We start from the raw sequence: 22,524 nt of genomic DNA on the forward strand, positions 1-22,524 counted from the left end.
TGCAAAAAAACCCCCCAAAAATTATGGAGAAGAAAAATAATGATTGGTATTTTTTAAAAACTCTGGTAGCATTTGTACACTTAAGAAGTAGTGTCCATTTAATGTTAAACTTTTCAACATTTTCCTCCTACATTATTTCACAAGATGTCCTTGGTAGATTTGGGAAAGAAGCTTTTAGAAGCTGCACGAGCAGGTCAAGATGATGAAGTTCGCATTTTGATGGCAAATGGAGCACCTTTTACCACAGACTGGGTAATAAAAAATTTCATTTCTTTGAAATGTTTTTACATTATTTTTGTTTTCTCTATGATATCTTCCCTGGAAAATAGTGTAATTAAACGATCGGAAATCTGTACAATCATATAAACCTACATTGAGGTTTATATATATATTCCCGTATTGAATCTGAGGTTGGACATTGGACTATGGTATTGCAAATTGAAACTGGCTAGTTAATTGTATTGTTGACCTAGGAATTACATACCCAGGACTATTTTGGGCACTTAAAAGTAATTGATGATCGTGAACTCTGAATGAGTTAATCTTTTAAAGGCAATCCGGGTGAACTTTGGAAAATATAATAAAATGTGTACATCCTTCATTCAGAAAGAAAGCTTATCCTGATTACATGACCATGTGTTAGTTTAGGAAGAGGGCCCAATTAATAGCTTTATTCTAATTGCTGATGATCAGCAGAAGTAGGGTCAATGACAAACACCAAAGGTGGAAGTTGGTAGAGTTCGAATGTGTATGTGACTTTGAAGACGCAAGCCATAGACAGTGCTCTCTTCTCTGGATGATGGGATCTTGTTGGCAGAAAATCTTAACTTGGAAATTTTTCTTTTTATATTTCTTTCCTTCAACTTGCTGCTCCTTCTTTCCATGATATTAGAAAGGGAAAAGATAGGATTATTAAGACAAACAGAGTTAGAAGTGGTTGACTGATGCCTGGGTTCTGTACCTCCAGGATAAGAGACAAAACGAGAGGGTTGGAAGTGAGTACTTCATGCTGGGTTTTTTTTTTTTTTTGGTTTTTGTTAATAGTCCACTTTTGTACCACATTACAGTTGGGAACATCACCACTTCATCTAGCAGCACAGTACGGACACTATTCAACAACAGAAGTGTTACTTCGAGCTGGTGTAAGTCGGGATGCAAGAACCAAAGTGGACAGAACTCCATTACATATGGCAGCATCTGAAGGCCATGCAAACATAGTAGAAGTCTTACTTAAGGTAGAAACTTCTTTTTGTGTTATCTGCCATTTGAAACTGAACCTGAATCTAGAAGACTAATTAATCATAAATCTGCATAGGTGTAACTTTTTTTAATCCCTCAATTGGCTGAAAATGACTTTTTAAATAATTTTAAGGGCTTTTTAAAAATTTAACGTCTGTACTGAAGGTACACGTCGTACATTCTTTTTCCCATTCAGTTTTGTATTTTATTTTTAAATATTTGTAACAATCAGTGTGCTTTCAGGCAAATTGTTTATTGGCATCCAAAAATAAGACTTCTTCATAATGCAGTACTATATAAATAAAAATCTTCTAAAACCTACACATGTGGTCCTAGGAATTATTTAATCCTTTGTGTTAATGTGTGTGATAATTACTGTAAAGTACTTTTAATGAAATAGTAATTGTAAGACAGCACAAAGTTCCTTGCAGCAAGCAAGTGAAAGAGAGTACTTTCATCATCTTGGACATTGTTCCATTTGCAGCATTTTGCAGTTCAAACATCCTGTGCTTATTTGATTTATGTAATGTTTTTGTTTGCAGCATGGTGCTGATGTTAATGCAAAGGACATGCTAAAGATGACTGCTCTTCACTGGGCTACAGAACACAATCACCAGGAGGTGGTGGAGCTCTTAATAAAATATGGAGCAGACGTCCACACACAAAGTAAATTCTGCAAAACTGCATTAGATATTGCAATAGACAATGGGAATGAAGATGTAGCAGAAATATTACAGGTAACTTTTTGATTTATGATGTAGATGAAACTTAAGAAAGATGCTGATCAGCTAAATTGTTAATTTAGTAGCTGTGGGAGGTTGCATGGTGGTGAACATAGATTTTCTCCTCTCCAGTCCATAGCATAGAAGTGAGATGATACTAATACACTCTATTTGAGTAAAAATTGGCTGAAGAATGCTTCTAGCCCCTGTCAATCCAAGAAGTGAAGGCCTTTAGTCTTTTTAACTTGCTCATTCTGACTTACAGAATAGCTGGGCTAGTTTGCAGATGAGGGATGGCAACTAAACTCTAAGCTACGGGCATCTCTGGCAATATGTCCTGGCTTCAGTGTTAGATTAGTTTTCCGTGTGGGGGCTAGATTAGTTTTCTGTGTGGGGGCTAAATTAGTTGGTGGAATGGGGGAGGGAGGAGATGCCCTTTTTTTGTTGATGAGGCACCAGCCCAACTTTCTGTACTAGTGAGGATTGAATCCATTGGAATGCCCAGTTTCACACTGCCAGGCTTTTTGGTTTACCGGTACAGTGGCTTGCATGGTAGCTTCAGACCTTTTCAGACGCTGAGATTATGCAGTTTATATAAACTTCATGGTTAAATGGGCCTGTTTGGCCGAGAATAAGTGTGTGTATTGAGTATTCAGTATTGAAATGCTAGGGAAACAGGTGTTGGTGGCAGTCTCCTGTTTTACTTCAGTCAGATTATGTTGCCTTTATGAAGCTAATAAGATAAAGTCTAAAGTTGCAGCCTCTTGGCCACAATTTACATAATTTGGTGAGTACTCATCTGTCCTTGCTCTTTCTAATCTACCTGAAATTGCTCCTAGATTATTACTTAGGGGTTGACTGTAGATTTACATTTTTATCTAGTTTTATTTACCTTCTCCTGTGGAGGAAGCTGTCATTTTAAAAAAATGTTTTTATAGAAGTATAATATGTTTGTTTTTAATGTTTATTTGCAGACTGAATAGTATTGTTGTCCTTTGACTCCTAGATTGCAATGCAGAACCAAATCAATACAAATCCAGAGAGTCCTGACACTGTGACAATACATGCAGCCACACCACAGTTTATCATTGGACCTGGAGGCGTGGTGAACCTAACAGGTCTGGTATCTTCTGCAAATATATCAAATGCAACAGCTATTTACATGCGTTTAGGATAGCTATTGGGATTTTATACTTAGCTGATTTGCCATTTTATGCAGACTATTAAGAACAGTGATGGTAAGATTGCAGCAGGTGCCTTATTCCTCTTCGTTGTCTTTTACATATTATTAATATCCAAGTACTTAGAATAATAATGTAAATTGAGGTAACTCCTCAGAAACTGAATTAGCCTAACAAACTTGTCTTCAGAACAGCACTTTTGGTTTATAACAAGACCAATATATTTCTTCACTCTAAAAGATAGGGACTTGTGTAACATTCTAATACAAGTTTGTGAACTGACTTTATTTTTTCTCCTACTAGATGAGACGGGAGTATCTGCTGTACAATTCGGAAATTCATCAACATCAGTATTAGCTACATTAGCCGCTTTAGCAGAAGCGTCCGCTCCATTGTCTAACTCTTCAGAAACACCAGGTTAGAAAGCAAAGTAATTTATTTGCACTGAGTAAACGAACACAAAGAATGTGGAGATAAAGCTTTCGGCAGTACAGTTTGTCTGAAAATGGATTGAAATTCATTTAAAAATACTGAAAATAAATTAATACCCATTTTGCTCAAACCAGCAATGTATGAGGATCACATCGTGTAAAATACTTACCACATATAAGTCATAACTATTTCAGAGTAAGACTTTTTTTATTTACTGTTGGTATTTCTGAATTGCTTGGAGGCAGCACTTATTTTCATGAAATGTGACATTCAAGAGCCTATATAGTCAGATCAAAAACTGGTTTCTGACCTGCTGTATTACTAGTTGGAAGAAAAACTTGTAATATCTGAACACTAAACATTTTGTTTAAAGTATCACGGGGTAGCCGTGTTAGTCTGTGTCCACGAAAACAACGAGGAGTCCAGTGGCACCTTAAAGACTGCCAGATTTATTTGGACATAAGCTTTCATGGGTAAAAAAACCCGACTTCTTCAAATGCATGGTCTGAAGAAGTGGGTTTTCTACCCACAAAAGCTTATGCCCAAATAAATCTGTTAGTCTTTAAGGTGCCACTGGACTCCTCGTTGCATTTTGTTTAAGTTCATATTTTTTAAAACTAGGAAAAGATTGCCATAAAATACAGTATTCAAACAAAACATACTCCTCGTGTGAAGACCACTGAATAATTTTAAATATATTGGATTAAATGGTTAACCAACTTGAGTGCAGCCCATAAAATGACATGTGGGTCCTCTCCCAAAACACTGCCTACAAATGTAACACATGAATGTAGAGCTAAATCCTGCCTGGATAGCACTACTAGTGTGACCAAGGATGCTGGAAAATGTATTCACTATTCTAGGAATCCTGCCAGTGGGGATAGGACTGGGGAACACTCTTCTGGGCACACATTGCTGCTGCACTGAAAAGGAGCAACGTGCATCTTCAGCTAGCATCTGCAGCCATCTATAGCATGTCTCACTCTGCAAGGCTGTGGGACGACAGAGAATCAGTTGGCTGCCAAGATAGCATAAAGTGCCATTAGCCCCAATTACTCTGAACGTACAACAGCCTACATCTTTTGTTCCCTTTTAAAAAAAAATTTTAAACGAGAAGGCGCTGGCTACATCCCTTTTTTTGGGAACTCTTAACAAAGCTTGGGATGGCCTGATATTTTCCAGAGGCGGTTTTTACCAGGTAAAGTCATAGTTTTTAGCACCCCGGGAAAAACTACTTCATCCCAGTTTAAGGCATTTTGTGTTTTAAAAACTGTTTCATTAATGCACACCACATTACCCTTAGTTTTAGTTACATATTCAAATTGTGGCTACATGAGGCAGTAGATTCATAGATTAATTTAGGGTTGTACAAAAAAAACTGCAGTAGATGTAATACTTGTAATGATAATACTGAACATTGGAATGTCTATACATTTTTGGTTTGGTATTTTCTCGAGTAAGTTATATGTGTCATGACTCATATTTCAGTATTATAGTCGAAAACATTTGATTATATGAAAATGACAATAATGCAGAGTTGTAGGCTTGAAGCATTAAGCAATCAGAGGTATGCAGAGTTGCAGACTACCAATCCAGATTCATTTGGCTGTGCAGCATTCTGTAGCAGAAGACCAGTTTTGATGTAGTGAGTAGACTGACTCTGTTCCTCAGTTTTGAATGCATGTATCTGAAGTTTGAAAAGATTTGTTCTATGCTTGGAGAACTTGCTGGACACTGATGTAGTTATTTTTCCCAGTGTCGTGGTTTAAACCAAGTTTAAGCTGGTATGTACCAGCACCCTGTCCTCAACTAGATTTTGCCCAGGAAATTGCCAACCCTATTGCCATGAACATGCTTTCCCAGTCTTACCCAGAGAATCTGCTGCCTTCCCCACATTGCCACTTCTGTCCATTTATGATGCAGAAAGTCAAGAAAGAGAGGGCAGTCGTGAATCTGGTGGCACAGAAGTGGCTTCAAAGACTATGATTATTAGACCTTGTGAAGATGGCAGCAGATATATAAAAATTATTCACCTAATGGGTCCATCAGGCAACCCAACCCCATCCAGCAAAAGTTGGTAGTTTGACATTTTGAAAGAAGTAACTAAGGAGAGAGATTTGAGCTGGGTAATCTTTCTCTTTCAAATAAATCAGAGTACGTTCTTAGAATACTTCAGAGTTGAAATGCTGGAGAAGATCTACAAGATTAGCAGTGTATTTAGGATTCAGTGGTAGATGTTCTTTGATAACTGGCTGAGAACTCTCATAGGCCCACCTTTCCTATGATGCAGTAGAACCCAAGCCAAATGCCAGAAATCTATTAAAGGTGCAAAGCCCTGGAAAAAAATAAGCTTTATAAATAAACCAACCTGAAGTCTCCAATGGCTTTTAAAAAGTATAGCAGGAAAAATAAGTAAGTAATTACCTGTGTATCAACACCAGTATATTCAAGCAAAAGGCTACACTTTTTGTGTCCTTAGTAAAATTAGCAAGAGTGTCATAATTATATGTAAAAGAATTTAGCAAACCTTTAGAGTTGGGCTGTGGCAGTAGAGTCATCATTTTTGGCTATTATTGAGCAGTAAGACTATGGTAGACTTTTTTTATTTTTAAAGTTATAAATTTCTTTGAAATAAACTTGGTTTATTTTAAATTATTTCCTTGCATATCCTCATTGTTTAATATAGTTAATACTACTTTGCTTTCTTGCATAAACACTTCCTGAAGAGCGTTTTTACTTTGTAATTCCTTAGGATAGGGATCTCTATGGAGAAGGCTTCAGAAGGCAATGATTGCAATCATTATTTGAATGGCACAGTCATTTTAAATTGTGCTGTCATTAATTGCAAAGATGAAAGCTTCTTAGTTGTATCTATCTGATCTCTGACATTTCTGAGATGACATAGGCTATAGTTTTAAATTTTATTCTGATAGAAAGCCTTCTAGTGTCTACTGCTTAAATCAAAGCCTCTGCTTTTAACGTAACATAGGATGAACATAAACATAGGTTTAATGTGCTTGAAAATGTTCATGATTGTCTAGTGCTTACATTGCTTTTTGTGCCTTAGTATTTTTTTGATTTTTTGGATAGGGTTTTTCCTCCTGACATTTTCAAAAATAAGGGATACTGTGACGGGGTCTGTAATTTAAAGGGCAAATTAAAACAACCTGAGATGGATAACACATAGTTTATCAATGCTCTGAATAATATCTTTGCTGGTTTTTAGCTTGATTCATAAATGTAATATAGAAGAATTTGAGTGGGTCATTGCGATATATATATTCTGGAATCATGAGTTTTAAATACAAAGGTTTGTTTTTATTATTTTTGATCTTGCAAAAGTGTTATACAATGTTTAATTTACCTTTTTAAAGTTCACTTTCTTCTTATTACTTTCCGAAAGTAAATATTTTATTTGACTCCCAAGTTTTTATTTCTGTGGAAAACAGACAAGATTACCCAATACTGTTTACTTAGCCCTGCTTGATATCCTCTACCAAGACCATTTAGGTATGGTTTGGCTTTCTGTGTGTGGAACACACATACAATACAACTTTAAGATCCTACAGAGGTCTTTTTACCTATTACTGCCTAGGAAGAAGATATCATAACTTGTGGGTCATGGGCCAGATTCTCAGCTGACTTCATTGGACCTATGTGAATTTATACCACATGAGGATCTAGACCCACATTTCTATCCAAAACTTTTGTTACAAGTCACCCTGAGATTACTATAACTGAAAATATTAAAGAACAAAATATTTTTTTTCCAGTTTCTTTACTTTATACATGTGACAGGAATTTGACAACATTTAGTTAGGGCCCTGCCAAATTCACGGCCATGAAAAAGGCATCACAGACCGTAAAATCTGGTCTTTTGTGTGCTTTTACCCTATACTGTGCAGATTTCACAGGGGAGACGGTGTTTCTCAAATTGGCTGTCCTGACCCAAAAGGGAGTTGCAGGGGGGTCACAGTATTATCACCCTTACTTCTGCACTGGCTTCAGAGCTGGGCAGCCAGAGAGTGGCAGCTGTTGGCTGGGTGCCCAGCTCTCAAGGCAGCGCCCCTCCCCTCCCCCCCGCAGCAGTGCAGAAGTAAGGGTGGCGATACTATAGCATGCCACCCTTCTGTGCTGCTGCCTTCGGAGCTGGGCGGCTGGAGAGTGGTGGCTGCTGACTGAGGGCCCAGCTCCGCAGGCAGCAGTGCAGACATATGGGTGGCAATACTATACTGTGCCACCCTTCTGTGCTGCTGCTGGCAGTGGCTCTGCCTTCAGAGCTGGGCTCCTGGGCAGCAAGTGCCGCTCTCCAGCTGCCCAGCTCCGAAGGCAGTGCCGCCACCACCAGCAGTGCAGAACTAAGGGTAGCAGTACCACAACCCCCCCCACAATAACCTTGCAACTCTCCCACAACTCCTTCCTGGGTCAGGACTCCTACAATTACAACACTGACATTTCAGATGTAAATAGCTGAAATCATGAAATTTATGATTTTTTTAAATCCTGTGACTGTGAAATTGACCAAAATGGACCATGAATTTGGTAGGGCCCTACATATAGTTCATTGATTTGTGTGTGCATGCTGTTACGCAGGCTCTGCGAGGGGTGTTTGCCAGTAATAGTAGCAGTAGTACTGCTCTTGGACCCACCCAGATGGCTTTCCTAAACGTCAAAAGGAAAGCAGAAAAACTCTAGAAATTTTCTGTTTTGAATGTTAGAGTGCACTGTACATAGTGTGTGCTATCAATTTTTTTTAAAGAATTAGTGAATTAAAAAAATTCAAATTGACCCTTTAAAGACCTCAGAGCACTTTTCAGCAGACTCTGAACAAAACATTTGTTTCATTACTAATCATCTCAGAGTTTCTAATGGACGTAGCTGTGTGCAGACAACACAACAGCTATTGGGCTCTTCAAAAAAATTATCTCACTCTTGCTGCAATACTAATACCTAACTCGGTACTTAAAATATCCCAAAATTATGAAAAATGCTAACTAAATCAGATTATATTCTTTTGGGCTGAATTCTGCCCTGTTCAATCCCATTGATTGCAGTCAGGGCAGAATTTGTACCAGTACGTATATTTTTGAAATGTCACATTTCTTGCACTGATGAAAGATTGCCATTGACTTCAGTGAATTTTGGATTAGATCATATAAGCATAGTTAGTATGTGAATAATGCATTAGATTTATAGCTGTAGAAGAAACATTGAATTTGAAGTGGCATGTAAAAGGCTTCTAATAGTTACTAAATTCTGCATCCCAATTTGTAAATTATAAATATCCTGACCTTCTTTACACTTTATCAACAGTTGTGGCAACAGAAGAAGTAGTGACTGCAGAATCTGTGGATGGTGCAATTCAGCAAGTTGTCAGTTCTGGAGGTCAACAAGTTATTACTATAGTTACAGATGGCATTCAGCTTAGTAATCTCCATTCAATTCCAACCAGTGGAATAGGTCAGCCAATCATTGTGACCATGCCAGATGGACAGCAAGGTGAGCGGAAACAAGATGCTCAATGAGAAATTCAGGAATAATTTTAGTTTAAAATCTTGATAGTTCAGGAAAATGTGGGACTTTTTACATGATCTGTTTATGTGCACAGCAGATAGAATCGACATTTGCTGTATGCAGTGAATTATTTCTCTAGATCTGCTGCTGCTGAGTAAGATGCCATTTGAATTGCATTTTTCTGTAGCTGTGCAAGTCCACTAAAATGGGTCAGAAATGGACTATAGGGAAAAAAATAAAATTTAAGAAATTAATTTAACCAGTGAGATTTGAGTATGCAAATATATTAAGACGTGTGGGGGAGGAGGAAAAATTTCTAAGGTGTAAGGAGGAGAGATAAGATGTTGAAGGGAAAGGTGATGATCGTCTGACTTCTCTCTCTGAACCTGGGTTGTTATAAACTCAGTATCAAAAATAGAAAATATAGAACACCAACAGTAAAACAGTCTTTCAGTAGTTAGGACCCTTCTTCAGAGGAACTCAGGGAGAAAAGTGGGATGTAAAATTTGAGGACCCAGTGCCAGGAGCAGCGTTTGCATACCATGGGGATCTGCTCTATGAGGATCCTCTCTGGACTCCAGGATGCACAGGACTTTTTGAGTGCTGTCTGGGAGAGGAGATGGGGCAGAGCTGGTGGATTCATGAATACACCTTGTACCCAACTGGAGCAAGAGTACATTTACTGTGGGAGCTATTGCTACCCTGACACTGCAATAATGGTTTTGGAGTTTTGTGTAAATACTTCCTGTAACAGCTACTCCTGATGGGAAACCACGAAAGGAATCATTTCCATCATCAGATCACCCTCTGGGATCCCCAGAGCAGAGCTTGACTTAAAGCCATGCGTTGTGGTCCAGGATTTAGTCCACAGTCTGTGGGCAGATACAGCCATTTGTCACGAAACATGAATCTATACTGTCACTAATTGAATTGAACTGACCCTTAGAAGAGCACTTACATTTGCCATATAGCCAACCAAATGAATATTTAGGAAGTATGTATACAATGTACTATAAATATGACCATAATTTTCTCAGGGTTTGGGAACTGCTAGATTTTTTTTTCAAATTGCCTAAATGATTGACCTCAAAAATATAAGCCATCTTACTTTTCACAAATTATTTAAAAGGAGATAGTCTTGTAGCTGAAGCACAGAATTATGAGTAGGGAGATCTAGTTTCTATTCCCAGCCCTGTCAAACAGATATTCTGTGATCTTGTGACTGGTCACTTAATGTATGTGCCTTGTTAACCCATGAATACTATGGGGTTGATGATACCTACTCATCACCCCTGCTGTGTTGCGAACCTACATTTAAAAAAGAATTTTGAAATCTCTAATAGAATATGCAGTAAAAGTATAACATTTTGAACTTAATGAGTATTTCATTGAGCTGTGGTTTTTCTTTCGGAAAAGCTGGCTTTTCCATTTACTCTTGAAAGTATTTTACATATTAGTTTTATATAATGTAAATACTGGCCCTGTATTCATATTTATCTATATAAATGTTTTTACTGAAGTATTAACAGTACCAGCAACAGACATTGCTGAAGAAACTGTGATCAGTGAAGAACCACCGATCAAGAGGCAGTGCATTGAGATTGTTGAAAATCGTGTGGAGTCTGCAGAAATAGAAGTAAGGAGTCTATTACCTGATGTGTTTTAACCAGAATTTTCAAAACTGAATGTTTTGTTGTTTCTTGTTTTATAGCTCAATTTCTATGCAGCCACGGAATGAAGATAACCTGTTTGTATTCCCATATCCTTTGTTAGTTTATATCAGAATTTGTGTTTTACAAAATTGCTATAGGAAGTAGATAGCATAGATATGTTCAGTCCTCAGGTTGCCCATTTGTGCATATAGATTTCGCTTATTTTTGTACTTGGTTAATTTTTTTTTCTTTTAATGTCACCGGTAAATTCCTAAAACTAGATACTGATATATCATCATCTAATATGACTTTTCATAAACAACGAATGAGAATAATGTCCTTTCATCTCTCTTAAAAAAACACGTTTGCCTTGATTACTGAAAATATATCATGATTTTACCATTAATGACATCTAGGTAAGATATTTAATGAACGAAAGCACAAAACAATAAGATTCTATCTTGCTGTTACAAAAATGTTTCAAATTTTTACCTTTTTTTTTTTTTTTTACTGTGTGTGCAGAAATATGAATAAAGCATCTAATTGCGCCATCTGGTATACTGAAATTTTGGTGCAAAAGTCCTAACTTAAAATAAAAGTGAGATCTATTCTTTTTTATATATAAATTTATTTAAAACCAAAACATTTTTCTGCAATCCACAATTGTGCATTGGCAACCTCTTTACTCCTTGCTCTATCCCTGCTACTTATTTTGATTGAAAGTCTATGAAAACTGCTACCTACCCTGATTAGACTGTAAATGCCAAATTATTTTGTTTCTGTGAACCTTACAGTATTTTGTTTCACAAATGTATTTCTCCTAGTTTTGTTATATTGAATACTGTTTTGTGCCTCATTATTGTACAGTGTGTGGAAGGATACCTCATGCATGACTAATAGCTATAATTAGCATATTTCCTCAATGACTTTTTCTCTCCATAATATATTACATGAAGTACATTCTGCCTTTAGTTGTGTGATCATTACAGACTATCAATACAGTTGAGATTTTCTTGCTGCACTTTTTAAATGTATGATTTATAATAAAAACAAAACTTCTGTTCACACTCTTTTAAAAATCTGCCTGAATTTTTCTTAGTAAAGAAAATTATGGTTCCTTGATCTCAATAACTTAACATATTAATAAGTCAGAGACAAAAAACAGATTGATTAAGAAATGAATCAATTCATTTCTAAATATAGTAGATCAGCATGGTAATATAAATACTTTTTTTAAGTGTCACTGTTAGCTTACGTTATATATTTTAAACAAGCCTTTTTAACTGTTACTAAAAAATACTTAATAGATTTTCTTAAGTGTTTCACTTATGTTTTCAAAAAATTTAAACATCAAGATAAATTTAGGCCTTGATTATGAAATAAGAGGTGTACAGGCAGATCTCTGCACCTGCACACAGCTCTGACTTTGGGGGACAGGACCACAGGGGTTTGATTGCATCCATTTTATGGTAGGATTGGGAAGTTTATTGGTTAGGGTCCCTTTCATGCTGTTGTCGTAGCTTGAGAGCAAAAGCTGATAAATGCTTGAAACAAGAAAAGAAAATAACCTAATATCTGAAGAGCAAAACTTTAATCTCTTCTTGAATTGAATGTTGCAAACGTTTTTATCATTGCCTTCGGTTGTTTGATAGATTTTTAAATAAAAGGGGGTAACATTATTTAAGGCTAATAACAGCTTTCTTCACCATTTTAAGTTCTTAGCACATCTATGTACTATGGGCTTTATTTCTGAAATCTTTATGTAAACCAAACTCCCTTTGACTTCAGTGAGACACTTTCTTGTTTAGTGGTTGCAGGATGAGGACTTCGGTTAATTTTTTCAGTTTGACTTCTAAGCTCTCATAAGAGTGTATTAAACAAAGTTTGAATTGCTAGGAATATAACTCACTTAATTGCAGTTTTGTGAAGCATGTCAAAAATTGCAGAAGTCACAAACATTTTTAACGTACTTAGTAAGTGGCAAAATTTACCTTACACAAACATTTATTTTTTGACTGCTTGAGTTAAATATTGACTTCCATCCATAACTTAATATATTAATTTATGATGATTCATATTCACCATTGAGTTTGACTTCACTTTTCCCAGAGTAGCTTAGGAAAAGTGTAACACACATATTAGAAACACCAAGCAAATGGAATTATCATTTCATAAGTCTTTTTAATTGAATTTAGTCGTAAGTTCATCTTAAAGGATCACATTTCTTCTTTCTTATCAACTGTTAAATATTACCTGACATTTTCCATTATTTCTAATTATACACAGCACTATCTGTGCTGCCCATAATAACACCTGATATAACTATAACTGAACAAAATTCTCTCTGTAAAAACATAAAAATTGGCAGTGGGGGTTCAGGGGCATTTGTAGTTAGTGAAACTACCTCTAACTCACTTTTTTTTCTTTTAAATTGAAGTATCTCTTTAAAATACAGCCAGACTTCAGATGAATACTTGTGTAGAATATTGTACAGTAAAAAACCCCACTTCATTCTCACAGTTTCCCTGAGATAAACTATCTGCCTACTCAAAACCACTATCATCCATATCTTCTGTAGCGATTCCTAGCACTGATGTTGTTCCTTTCAGTCCCCAGTCCTTCTGTGGTAGACAGCTTTATGCAGTTTATCTCTGTTTTTTCTGGTGAGATTCTTCTTCCCCCCCCCCTTTCTCTGTGTTCTGTCTCAGAAAGAATGTAACCACTGTGCTTCAATTGCATATATGCAGCATACAGGGTGGTGATATGAGTTCCTCACTCAGGAGCGAGTTCCTCACTCAGGAGCAAGTCCCTCAGTAGTCTATCTAAATTAGAAAAGGCTCTCCTGTTCACTTCAGCCATCTACGCTTAAGGGAAGTAGAATATGCAGAGAGAATGGCTCACGCAGAACAACCATTCAGCCAAGGATATGACTATTAAATCTGTTGATGCTGTGTATTCTAAAACTGGGTTCTTTATCAGGTGGGCTTGTTTGTTGGGATTAGAGATCAACAATTCTTTCTCTGTTGTACCAAGCATTGTGACCCACATGTTTGGAGGTGAGTGCCCTGTCATTCAGCTAACTGGGGGCCTGGATGTAGGTATGGCAAGCCCCCCCCCCCCCGCCCCCCCCCCGGCTTATGGCAAGATGGCCAGGAATATAGCAAGAGGTTTATAGCAAAGATTATTCTAAGTGCTCTCTTCTGAATCTGAAGGTCTTGATTCTGCAGTGTGCTTCAAAAATCCATCTTCAGCCCATAGCCCCTCTCATTCTTCAGGGATCAGCTGTATCTAGTTCTTCATCTGAACCTGTCGAGGTTAAAGTTAACAGCCAAAAGGTTGAAGCTACAGTCCTTTAGCCACTGTACTTGGTGCAAGTTTTAGAAATTCCAGCCACTCAAAGCATCCTTGAGTTCTTACTTAGCTACAGTTGTTTGCAAGTTCAAATGTCAGCCATTGGAGCCCTAGACCTGATCAACAGTTGCTATACCCTTGCTGTACATCCTCATGTCTCCTACTTCCACAGAGCTGTCAGCTCTGTAAGAGCATGTATAGGAAATTATCTGATGACTTGTTGGTACTTTACTTTTGAACCTCTGTGCTCACACCAGAGCTCTTTTTAAACCCATGAGGGAATCTTGTTTATATTTCGTAGCAATCAAAGTTATTTTCCTGTTAGAAGTGTGAGATGGTCTGAGTCCTTTCCTGCAAGGAGCTATTCTTTGAGTACTTGCTCATGTTGATTCCGTTCTAGGTGTTTGCGTGCCCACATGCATAGTTATCAGAAATTTTTGCCTTAGCAGTATCTGTAGGGTCAGCTGTGGTCCTCCCTTGAGTGTTGCGCTCATTCACCGATATATCAGGAGTCGCCGACCCTACGCCCTCTCAGTTCCTTCTCACTGCCTGTGATGGTCAGAGTGCTTCGTCTAGCATTGCAAGAGCATTAGCAGTTCTTTATAGCCCATTGTTTATCTTCTTTGTATATGGTTTGTAGGTACTTAGTTAGCCGTTAAGTGTTAGGTTAGTTTGGTAGTTAGTCCCGGCTGGGACTTTGCCCCAGAGTGGGGCATGCCCCGTTTTCCCGGCTTCAAACCATGCTCATCATGCAACAGGCCGATGCCTATTAGTGATCCCCATGACAGCTGTTTGAAGTGCTTGGGGGAGTCCCGTAGAAAGGTCAAGAATCTGTAAAAACTTTTGCCCTAGAACCCAGAAGGAGTGGGATAGCCACTTGAGTGCCCTCTTGATGGAGGCTGTGCTTCGTCCTGTGTTGGAACCCTCCTGCTTGGACCTCACGCCGAGCACCTTGGCACCTGTGCGGAGCGCATCGTTGGCACCATGCTTCGGCCAGCACTATTCTGCCTCACCGGTACCTAAGAAACAGCAAAAGAAGGAGAGCCCCCTGGCACCAGAAGTAAAGGGGCTTCAGGCAAAGGACCTATGTTAGGCCATGTGCCCGCCCCGAGGCTTCATGGGGGTACTGCTGAGGTCAGACCCCTAGCCTGGCCAGGGATCCGACTCCTGGGAGCATCAGGGGGTTTTGGCTTCTCCTAGGGCCCTCGTTGCCCGAAGCAGCCCCAGCAGCTAAAGAACAAGCAGGTCGACCAGCGCTGTAGACGCTGCGCTAGGTGCCAGACTCGGCTAAGACCCCAACACCTAAGGTCAAGCCTACGAGGCATGGACACGAGTCAAAGCACTGGTCCCATATCCCTGGTATCGGCAAGCTTCCCGCCAAAGATCAACGTGGCTCAGGTCACCTTTGCCTAGACGGTCTCCCAGATGTCAGTCCCTGCCAGGGCGGGTTCTCTCCCTTTCACGGCACTGGTCTCAACTTCCCTAGTACCGCTCGTTGAGCAGGCATACATCTCTCTCTCGTATCACCGGTCGCCAACCAGGGTCAGTCAGCAGACTCAGGCCTCGACAGCTCCGCTCTGGTCGCCGGAAGGGCAGTGGGTTGGACTGGGAGTTCAGCCCGAGGGGGTGATTTGCCGACGACCCGCAAGACCAGTGCGGCATCTGCAGCAGTGACAGTAGCCCACTCCATACTGGAACCTGTCGGGCGTGCCGATAATGCCAGTTCCGTATTCCCACCAGGCTTCCCTGTCTGCCTCAGACAAGCCACCATAATTGGAGCACAGCACCGAATCCGACGCAGGGGCAGCGCAGCAGGGTGCAACACCTACGGAGCCGTCCCCGGAGAAGGAAGGGGAATCCGTCCCTTCCCCAGCAATGCTATGATCGTCGTCATGTCTGATGAAGCGGTGGCGGGTCCCTCCCAAATGGGCAGTCCCCCCGATGACATCAAGGAGCACCAAGCCCTCCTTAAAAGGGTGACTATCAATTAGAACTTAAAAATTGAGGAGTCCACAGAGGAGTCCGACAACCTCTTTAATGATATATCCTCCTCCACCCTGGCCCGGGTCGCGCTGCCCGTCTACCTAGGGGTCCTTAAGATTGCCAAATCGCTGTGGCAGACCCCCTCTTCCGTTCTGCCTATTTCTAAGAAGGCAGAAAAGAAGTATACATGCAAAAGGGTTTGAATATTTGTACACATACTGTCTAGCAGCGTCACTGGTCATGTCCACTGTTAATGAAAGGGACAGGCAGGGTCAAGTCAGTGGCATGCCAAAAAACAAAGACACCAAGAGACTGGATTTGTTTGGCAGAAAAGTTTATTTGATGGCCAGCCTGCAATTTCAGGTGTCTAACCACCAAGCCCTGTTGGCAGGTACAATTTTAATCTGTGGGACTCCCTTGGCGAATTCAAGTAGGCCCTCCTTCAGGACTGAGGCCAGGAGTTCACTGCTTTAGTGGATGAAGGCACAGCGGTGTCCAGAGGGGCCCTCCAGATGGCCTGGGACACTACGGACTCTGAGGCCAGGGTGGTTGCCTCTGTGGTGGCCATGAGGCACAGCTCCTGGTCTCTGGGTTATCCCAGGAGATGCAGGCCATGATTCAGGACCTCCCATTTGAGGGGGCGGGGCTCTTCTCCGAGCTCATGGACTCAAGACTCCATGGCCTTAAAAACTCCTGTGACACCCTCTTCTCTTTGGGCCTTCGTACTCCTCAGTAGGCCAGGAAGCCGTTCCATCCTCCACCTCCCCAGTCTAGGTCCTGGGGAACTACCCGGCTGAGCACCTACAGGAGAAAGAATAGAGACAAGAGGTCTAAGTGGAGACACCTGTTGTCTTCCTGTTCGTCTGCTCAGTCTGGTCCTTCCAGGAACTAAGGAGGCCAGAAGCAGACATTTTGAGGGTGCGCTCGAGGACGGTGCCCCAGTCACTTTCCAGGATCCACCCTCCCACTCTTTCCTCAACTGTCTTAGCCCCTTCTGGTTGGCCTCATCTTGGCTGATCTTGGACCGTTGGGTGCTCTACGTAATAACTTCAGGTTACACCTTGCAGTTTGTGACCGACTCTTCCTTCCCCATTCGTCTTCAGAGACCCTTTTCATGAGCAACTTCTCATCCAAGAGGTCGAGAACCTCCTGCACCTGAGAGCGGTGGAGGAAGTCCCTCGGGACATGAAAGGAAATGGGTTCTACTTCTGCTGCTTCCTAATCCTGAAAGCAAAATGGGGCCTCAGATCCATTTTGGACCTGCGTTTCCTCAACAAGTCTCTCAAGAAGTTGGAGTTTTTTATGGTCTCCCTAGCCTCCCTCATCCCCTCCCTAGATCCGGGAGACTGGTATACTGCCCTTGACTTGAAGGATGTGTATTTCCATATTTCCATTTTCCCAGGGCACAGAAGCTTCCTCGGTTTTGTGCTGGGCCAGCGCCATTTCCAATTCACGGCGCTGCCATTCGGTCTCTCGTCAGCCCCAAGAGTATTCACAAAGTGCATAGCGCCAGTGACTGCTTACCTGAGGCACAGAGGTGTTCAAATTTACCAGTACCTCGACGACTGGCTAATAAAGGACCAGTCCCAGAATCAGGTGTGGCAGCATCTCGATCTGGTTTGCTCCACTTGTCGTGACCTGGGGCTATTAAGAAAAGAGAAAAAGTTGACCTTAATTCAAGTGCATCCCATCCATAAAGTTCATTGGAGCGGTCCTCGACTCTACTGAGGCAAGAGCCTTCCTCCTTGAGGCTCGGTTCCAAGCCATGGTGGACCTCATCTCGTGCATGCAAGCCCACCTTCTCGGCACTGCTCACACGTGCCTGCGATTGTTGCGGCACATGGCGGCCTGCACTTACGTGGTCCGGCACATGCGGCTCTGCTTCAGGCCCCTGCAGGCATGGCTAACATTGGTCTATGTCCCCAACAGACAGCATGGATTGTGTGATCAGGGTCCCGGACCAGGTACTGTCACCACTTATCTGGTGGAAGAATTCTGCATTGGTGTTGGAGGGAGTTCCCTTCGCGGCTCCATCCCCATTGATGACCCTCATCTCTGATGCCTCAGACCTTGGGTGGGGAGCCCATTTGAGCTATCTCAGCCCGCAAGGTCGTTGGTCAAGTCATGATCGCTCCTTACACATCAGTGTCAGGGAGCTCAGAGTGGTTCACCTGGCCTGCTAAGCCTTCCTACCTCACATAGAAAGCCCAGTGGTCCAGGTCCTGACAGACAATACAGCAGCTATGTTCTGTATCAACAAGCAAGGCGGAGCCAGATCGTCTGCCCTTTTTCAAGAAGCCCTCAGGCTCTGGGACTTCTGCGTACCACATGACATCCATCGTGTAGCCGCACACCTCCCCCGGGCCAGGAACGTCTTAGCAGGACCTTTTCGTCTCACCATGAGTCATTCTTCCATCTGGAAGTGGTCACCATCATCTTCCAGAGGTGGGGGACTCCCCAGGTGAACCTGTTCGCGTCCAGGCAGAACAGGAAATGCCATGTTTTCTGCTCAATTCCCGGGATCAACAGAGGCTCCCTGTTGGATGCTTTTCTACTCCCATGGTTGGGGGCTCTGTAGTACGCCTTCCCCCCAGTGCCGTTAATTCACAGGGTCCTCATGAAGATCAAGCAGGTCAGGGTGAAGGTGATCTTCATAGCACCAGGTTGGCCGTGCCAGCACTGGTTCAGCATGCTTCTGTATCTCTTGGCGGCTGCTCCGTTACAGCTACTGCTCAGGCCGGAGCTGCTGTCCCAAAACCACTGCAGTCTTCTGCATCCGAACCTGGCGGCACTGCACCTGACAGCTTGGCTGCTGCATGATTAAATGCAGAGGATCAGGAGTGCTCGGCCACTGTCCAGTAGGTCCTGTTGGGCAGCAGAAGGCCCTCCACCAGAGCGATCTACCTAGCCAAATGGAAGCGGTTTGCTTGATGGACCTCGGATAAAGGCATTCGGCCAGAGCAGGCCTTGTTGCAGTTAACACTGGACTACCTTCTGCATCTCAGGCTCCAAGGCCTGTCCCTTTCATCTGTCAAGGTCCACTTGGCCGCTATCTTGGCCTTCCATCTGCCACTTGAGGGTAGGTTGGTTTTCGCCCAGGACATTACTGCCAGGTTCTTCAAGGGCCTCAAGCGCCTCTACCCACACATCAGGGACCCCGTTCCTCCATGGGACCTGAATCTTGTGCTGTTGCAGCTTGCGGGGCCCCCTTCGAGCCTCAGGCTTCCTTCTGTTTCCTTCTTCTTTCTTGGAAGGTCGCATTCTTGGTTGCAATAACATCTGCCCGCCAGTCTCTGAGATTAGGGTGCTCACCTTGGAACAGCCCTATACAGTCTTTTACAAAGACAAGGTCCAGCTGCAGCCAGACTTGGCTTTCCTGCCCAAGGTGGTCTCGCAGTTTCACATGGGCCAGGACGTTTACTTATCTGTCTTTTTTTTCCAAAGCCACATAAGTCGGAGGAGGAGCGTAGGTTGCATTCCCTAGATGTCCGGAAGGTACTACCCTTCTATATTAAAGGACCAAGCCATTCCGCAAGTCGACACAATTGTTCGTGGTGATGGCCAACAGGATGAAAGGTCATCCAGTGTCTGCTCAAAGAATTTCTTCTTGGATCACTGTCCACATTCGTTGCGGCTACAATCAGGCAAAGGTGCCACATCTAGCGATTGTAAATGCCCATTCAAGCCTCTTCGGCAGCTTTCTTAGTCCAAGTGCCTATCCAGGACATCTGTCCACATGTTCACATCCCGTTATGCACTTAGCCAGCAGACCTGGGACGGTGCTGGCTTCAGTAAAGCAGTACTGCAAGCAGCTAGACTGTGAACTCTAAGCCCACTTCCTGAGGATACTGCCTGTGAATCACCTAGAATGGAATCAACATGAAGAGGCACTCGAAGAAGAAAAAATGGTTATCTACCTTTCGTAACGGTTGTTCTTCGAGATGTATTGCTCGTGTCCATTCCATTACCCGCCCTTCTATCCCTCTGTTCCGCAAGAAGGATCTGAGAGGGAATAGGGTCAGCGGCTCCTATAATATAATATACCAGCACATGAGCGCGGCACTCAAGGGGACGCCACAGCACACCATACCAATACCACTAAGGCAAAAATCTCCGATGACTGTGCACATGGGTGCGCACGCAAGCCTAGAATGGAATGGACATGAGCAACACTTCTGGAAGAACAACAGTTACGAAAGGTAGATAATTTTTTTTCTCTGTTTGTTTCTTCCAAAATAAGACTAGTGGAATTCACATCCAAGATATATTCTCTATTTTCTCTTAATCAAGAAATCCATTCTTTTCAAAGAAGTGATTCTTCTCTCTCTTTAAGTACTGTATAGCCATGGCAGAAGCCTGATGCTGTCTTTTTGATTTAGGGCTGCACCAGGAGAGGTTTTAAAGCATCTATTTGCAGAGGAGTCAAGATTGCCATAATAAATCCTACAAAAGTTTAAGTCTCATCTATCAAGAATCCATGTGCATTCTACAAGATCTCTAGCACCTTCATGGCAGGGAAGAAAAGATCTGCTGATGAAGACATCTGTGAAAATCTTCCTTTAGGGCTTGCTTCATTCTTATGCCATAGGTTTCTTCAGCCTGTCTGCTCTGTTTGTTTATATTCTTTAAATATTTTTCATGTGTATATAGTATTTATCTTTTCCAGTACCCTCCCTTTCTGTTTTCTTCTTCTTGCTGCTTCCCAGGAGTAGCTGCAGATTGGAAGGTGTCCGTTCCCTGAAAACAGGGAAATTCTGTCTTCCCTGTTGGTGATTTTATGGATTGGCCAGTCTGGAACATTATTCACTTGGAATTTCTGTGTCATTGTTCATGTATTTTTCAATTTTGGAGGTAATCCAAGTTGTAAGTAAATTGTGTTCTCTAATAAGCAGACTTGACTTTAGGCTCAGATAATATTAGAAAAAACTGATTGAGTTAAAAGCAAGGAATTTTCATTTATGTGAATTATTTCATATTAGAGGAAGCTTGGTATGTATCTTATGTTTTCAAGGTTTGTATATGTACAGTAGTTATCAGTAAAATATTTAAAATTCTTATCAGCACTTAAAAGAATTTCTTTTAATTTAAAGAGTAGAAAGCTCTGAATAAAATAAAATTACCTATTTCTGAACCCAGATCTAACTCCTTTTTGTAAAATAATCTTGCATTTCTCAGACATGTAATTCTAAGCCGTGTGTGGATATTTATTGTGCAAAAAATCCCTTTCCAAATAAAAGGAAGATTTTGTTTGTTTTCCCCATCAAATTGCTGAATATCACAGTTTTGACATACCTTTGTACCAGAAGACTAATTTGCCATAAAACAAAAAGTTTAACTCTACTTTTGTATTATTTTTTTCATATTATTCCTTTATTACTGACCTAGTTTTTTAATTTAAGCATTTAAAATAGTACACGCCATCAGATCTTTCATTTACTTTAGAGATTGGTGTATCTGCATTTTGTGTCTCATTCCCCTCCATTAGCTACATAACCACATTTTATGTGGAGACCTTTTAAAAAGACAATTTCTTACTCAGTAGATTTGCTCCTTTTATTTAGAGTCAAGTGTGCTTGCTTTAGTTAATCCATATCTATAGCAGTATAACTAAGAGCAGAATTTAGCCCCTAAATAAGCTTATACTTCCCCTATTTCCACTGCAGAAAAATATACCTGTGGGAGAGAGGTGAATTCAGTTCTCATCTTGCATCATCAGTTCACTAAGTTCCAGTTGTAGAATCTCTTTTTACTGGTGATAATTACAAGCCAGAAAATACACATTTGATTTTCAGACTTCAGGTTGAGTTTGCAGCTGTGGCAGTTAGAAAAGTCATCTTTTCACTAATAAACTGAAAAAATTTGATCTTGGATGTACCTGAGGCACAAACTTGTACCCCACAGTGCTAACTTCACTTTATACATTTTTTAGAGTATAATTGTACTTTACATGTCCTGTGACGTGAATTTAAATATTTATTTTGCAAAAGGCAATTATAATTGGCCAGTCCAATTGTTGGATGGGTTGATTTACTATTTAACCATTCACGTGGTGTCTTACAAGGCAGCGTTCTGATTCCCAAGAGGATAAACTTAGAAGTTGGATGTCAAATTATCTTGTCAAGTGAGTGATCCAGATCATCACCTTTTAAGATGGAGCACTCATTTTAATCGTGCATACTCCAGTTGAGAGAAACCTATTGATTTTAGCAATGAGGAGTCCTTGTGGCACCTTAGAGACTATAACAAATTTATTTGGGCATAAGCTTTCATGGGCTATAACCCACTTCATCTGATGCTGGTGAAGTGGGTTATAGCCCACGAAAGCTTATGCCCAGATAAATTTGTTAGTCTCTGGTGCCACAAGGACTCCTCATTGTTTTTGCTGATACAGATTAACACAGCTACACCTCTGAAACCTATTGATTTTTAGCTTCTCTTTCAGCTCAGTGT

The 22,524-nt window shown here is 41.0% G+C and overlaps 1 protein-coding gene across 7 annotated transcripts in view; it reads left to right on the plus strand.

Annotated features, from left to right (window-relative positions):
• GABPB1 (GA binding protein transcription factor subunit beta 1) overlaps positions 1-22,524 on the plus strand; it is a 38,456-nt gene that overhangs the window by 11,507 nt on the left and 4,425 nt on the right. For all 7 annotated transcript variants that reach the window (XM_007066821.4, XM_037910966.1, XM_043523980.1 and 4 more), the window contains exons 2-8: positions 145-252; positions 1,068-1,235; positions 1,782-1,976; positions 2,968-3,079; positions 3,446-3,559; positions 8,888-9,073; positions 10,609-10,724. In XM_007066821.4, coding sequence (XP_007066883.1) covers positions 145-252; positions 1,068-1,235; positions 1,782-1,976; positions 2,968-3,079; positions 3,446-3,559; positions 8,888-9,073; positions 10,609-10,724 — 999 coding nt within the window. The remainder of the gene's footprint in view (positions 1-144; positions 253-1,067; positions 1,236-1,781; positions 1,977-2,967; positions 3,080-3,445; positions 3,560-8,887; positions 9,074-10,608; positions 10,725-22,524) is intronic.

The sequence above is a fragment of the Chelonia mydas genome, chromosome 10 (genome assembly GCF_015237465.2).
Source record: "Chelonia mydas isolate rCheMyd1 chromosome 10, rCheMyd1.pri.v2, whole genome shotgun sequence".
Taxonomy (NCBI): Eukaryota; Metazoa; Chordata; order Testudines; family Cheloniidae; genus Chelonia; species Chelonia mydas.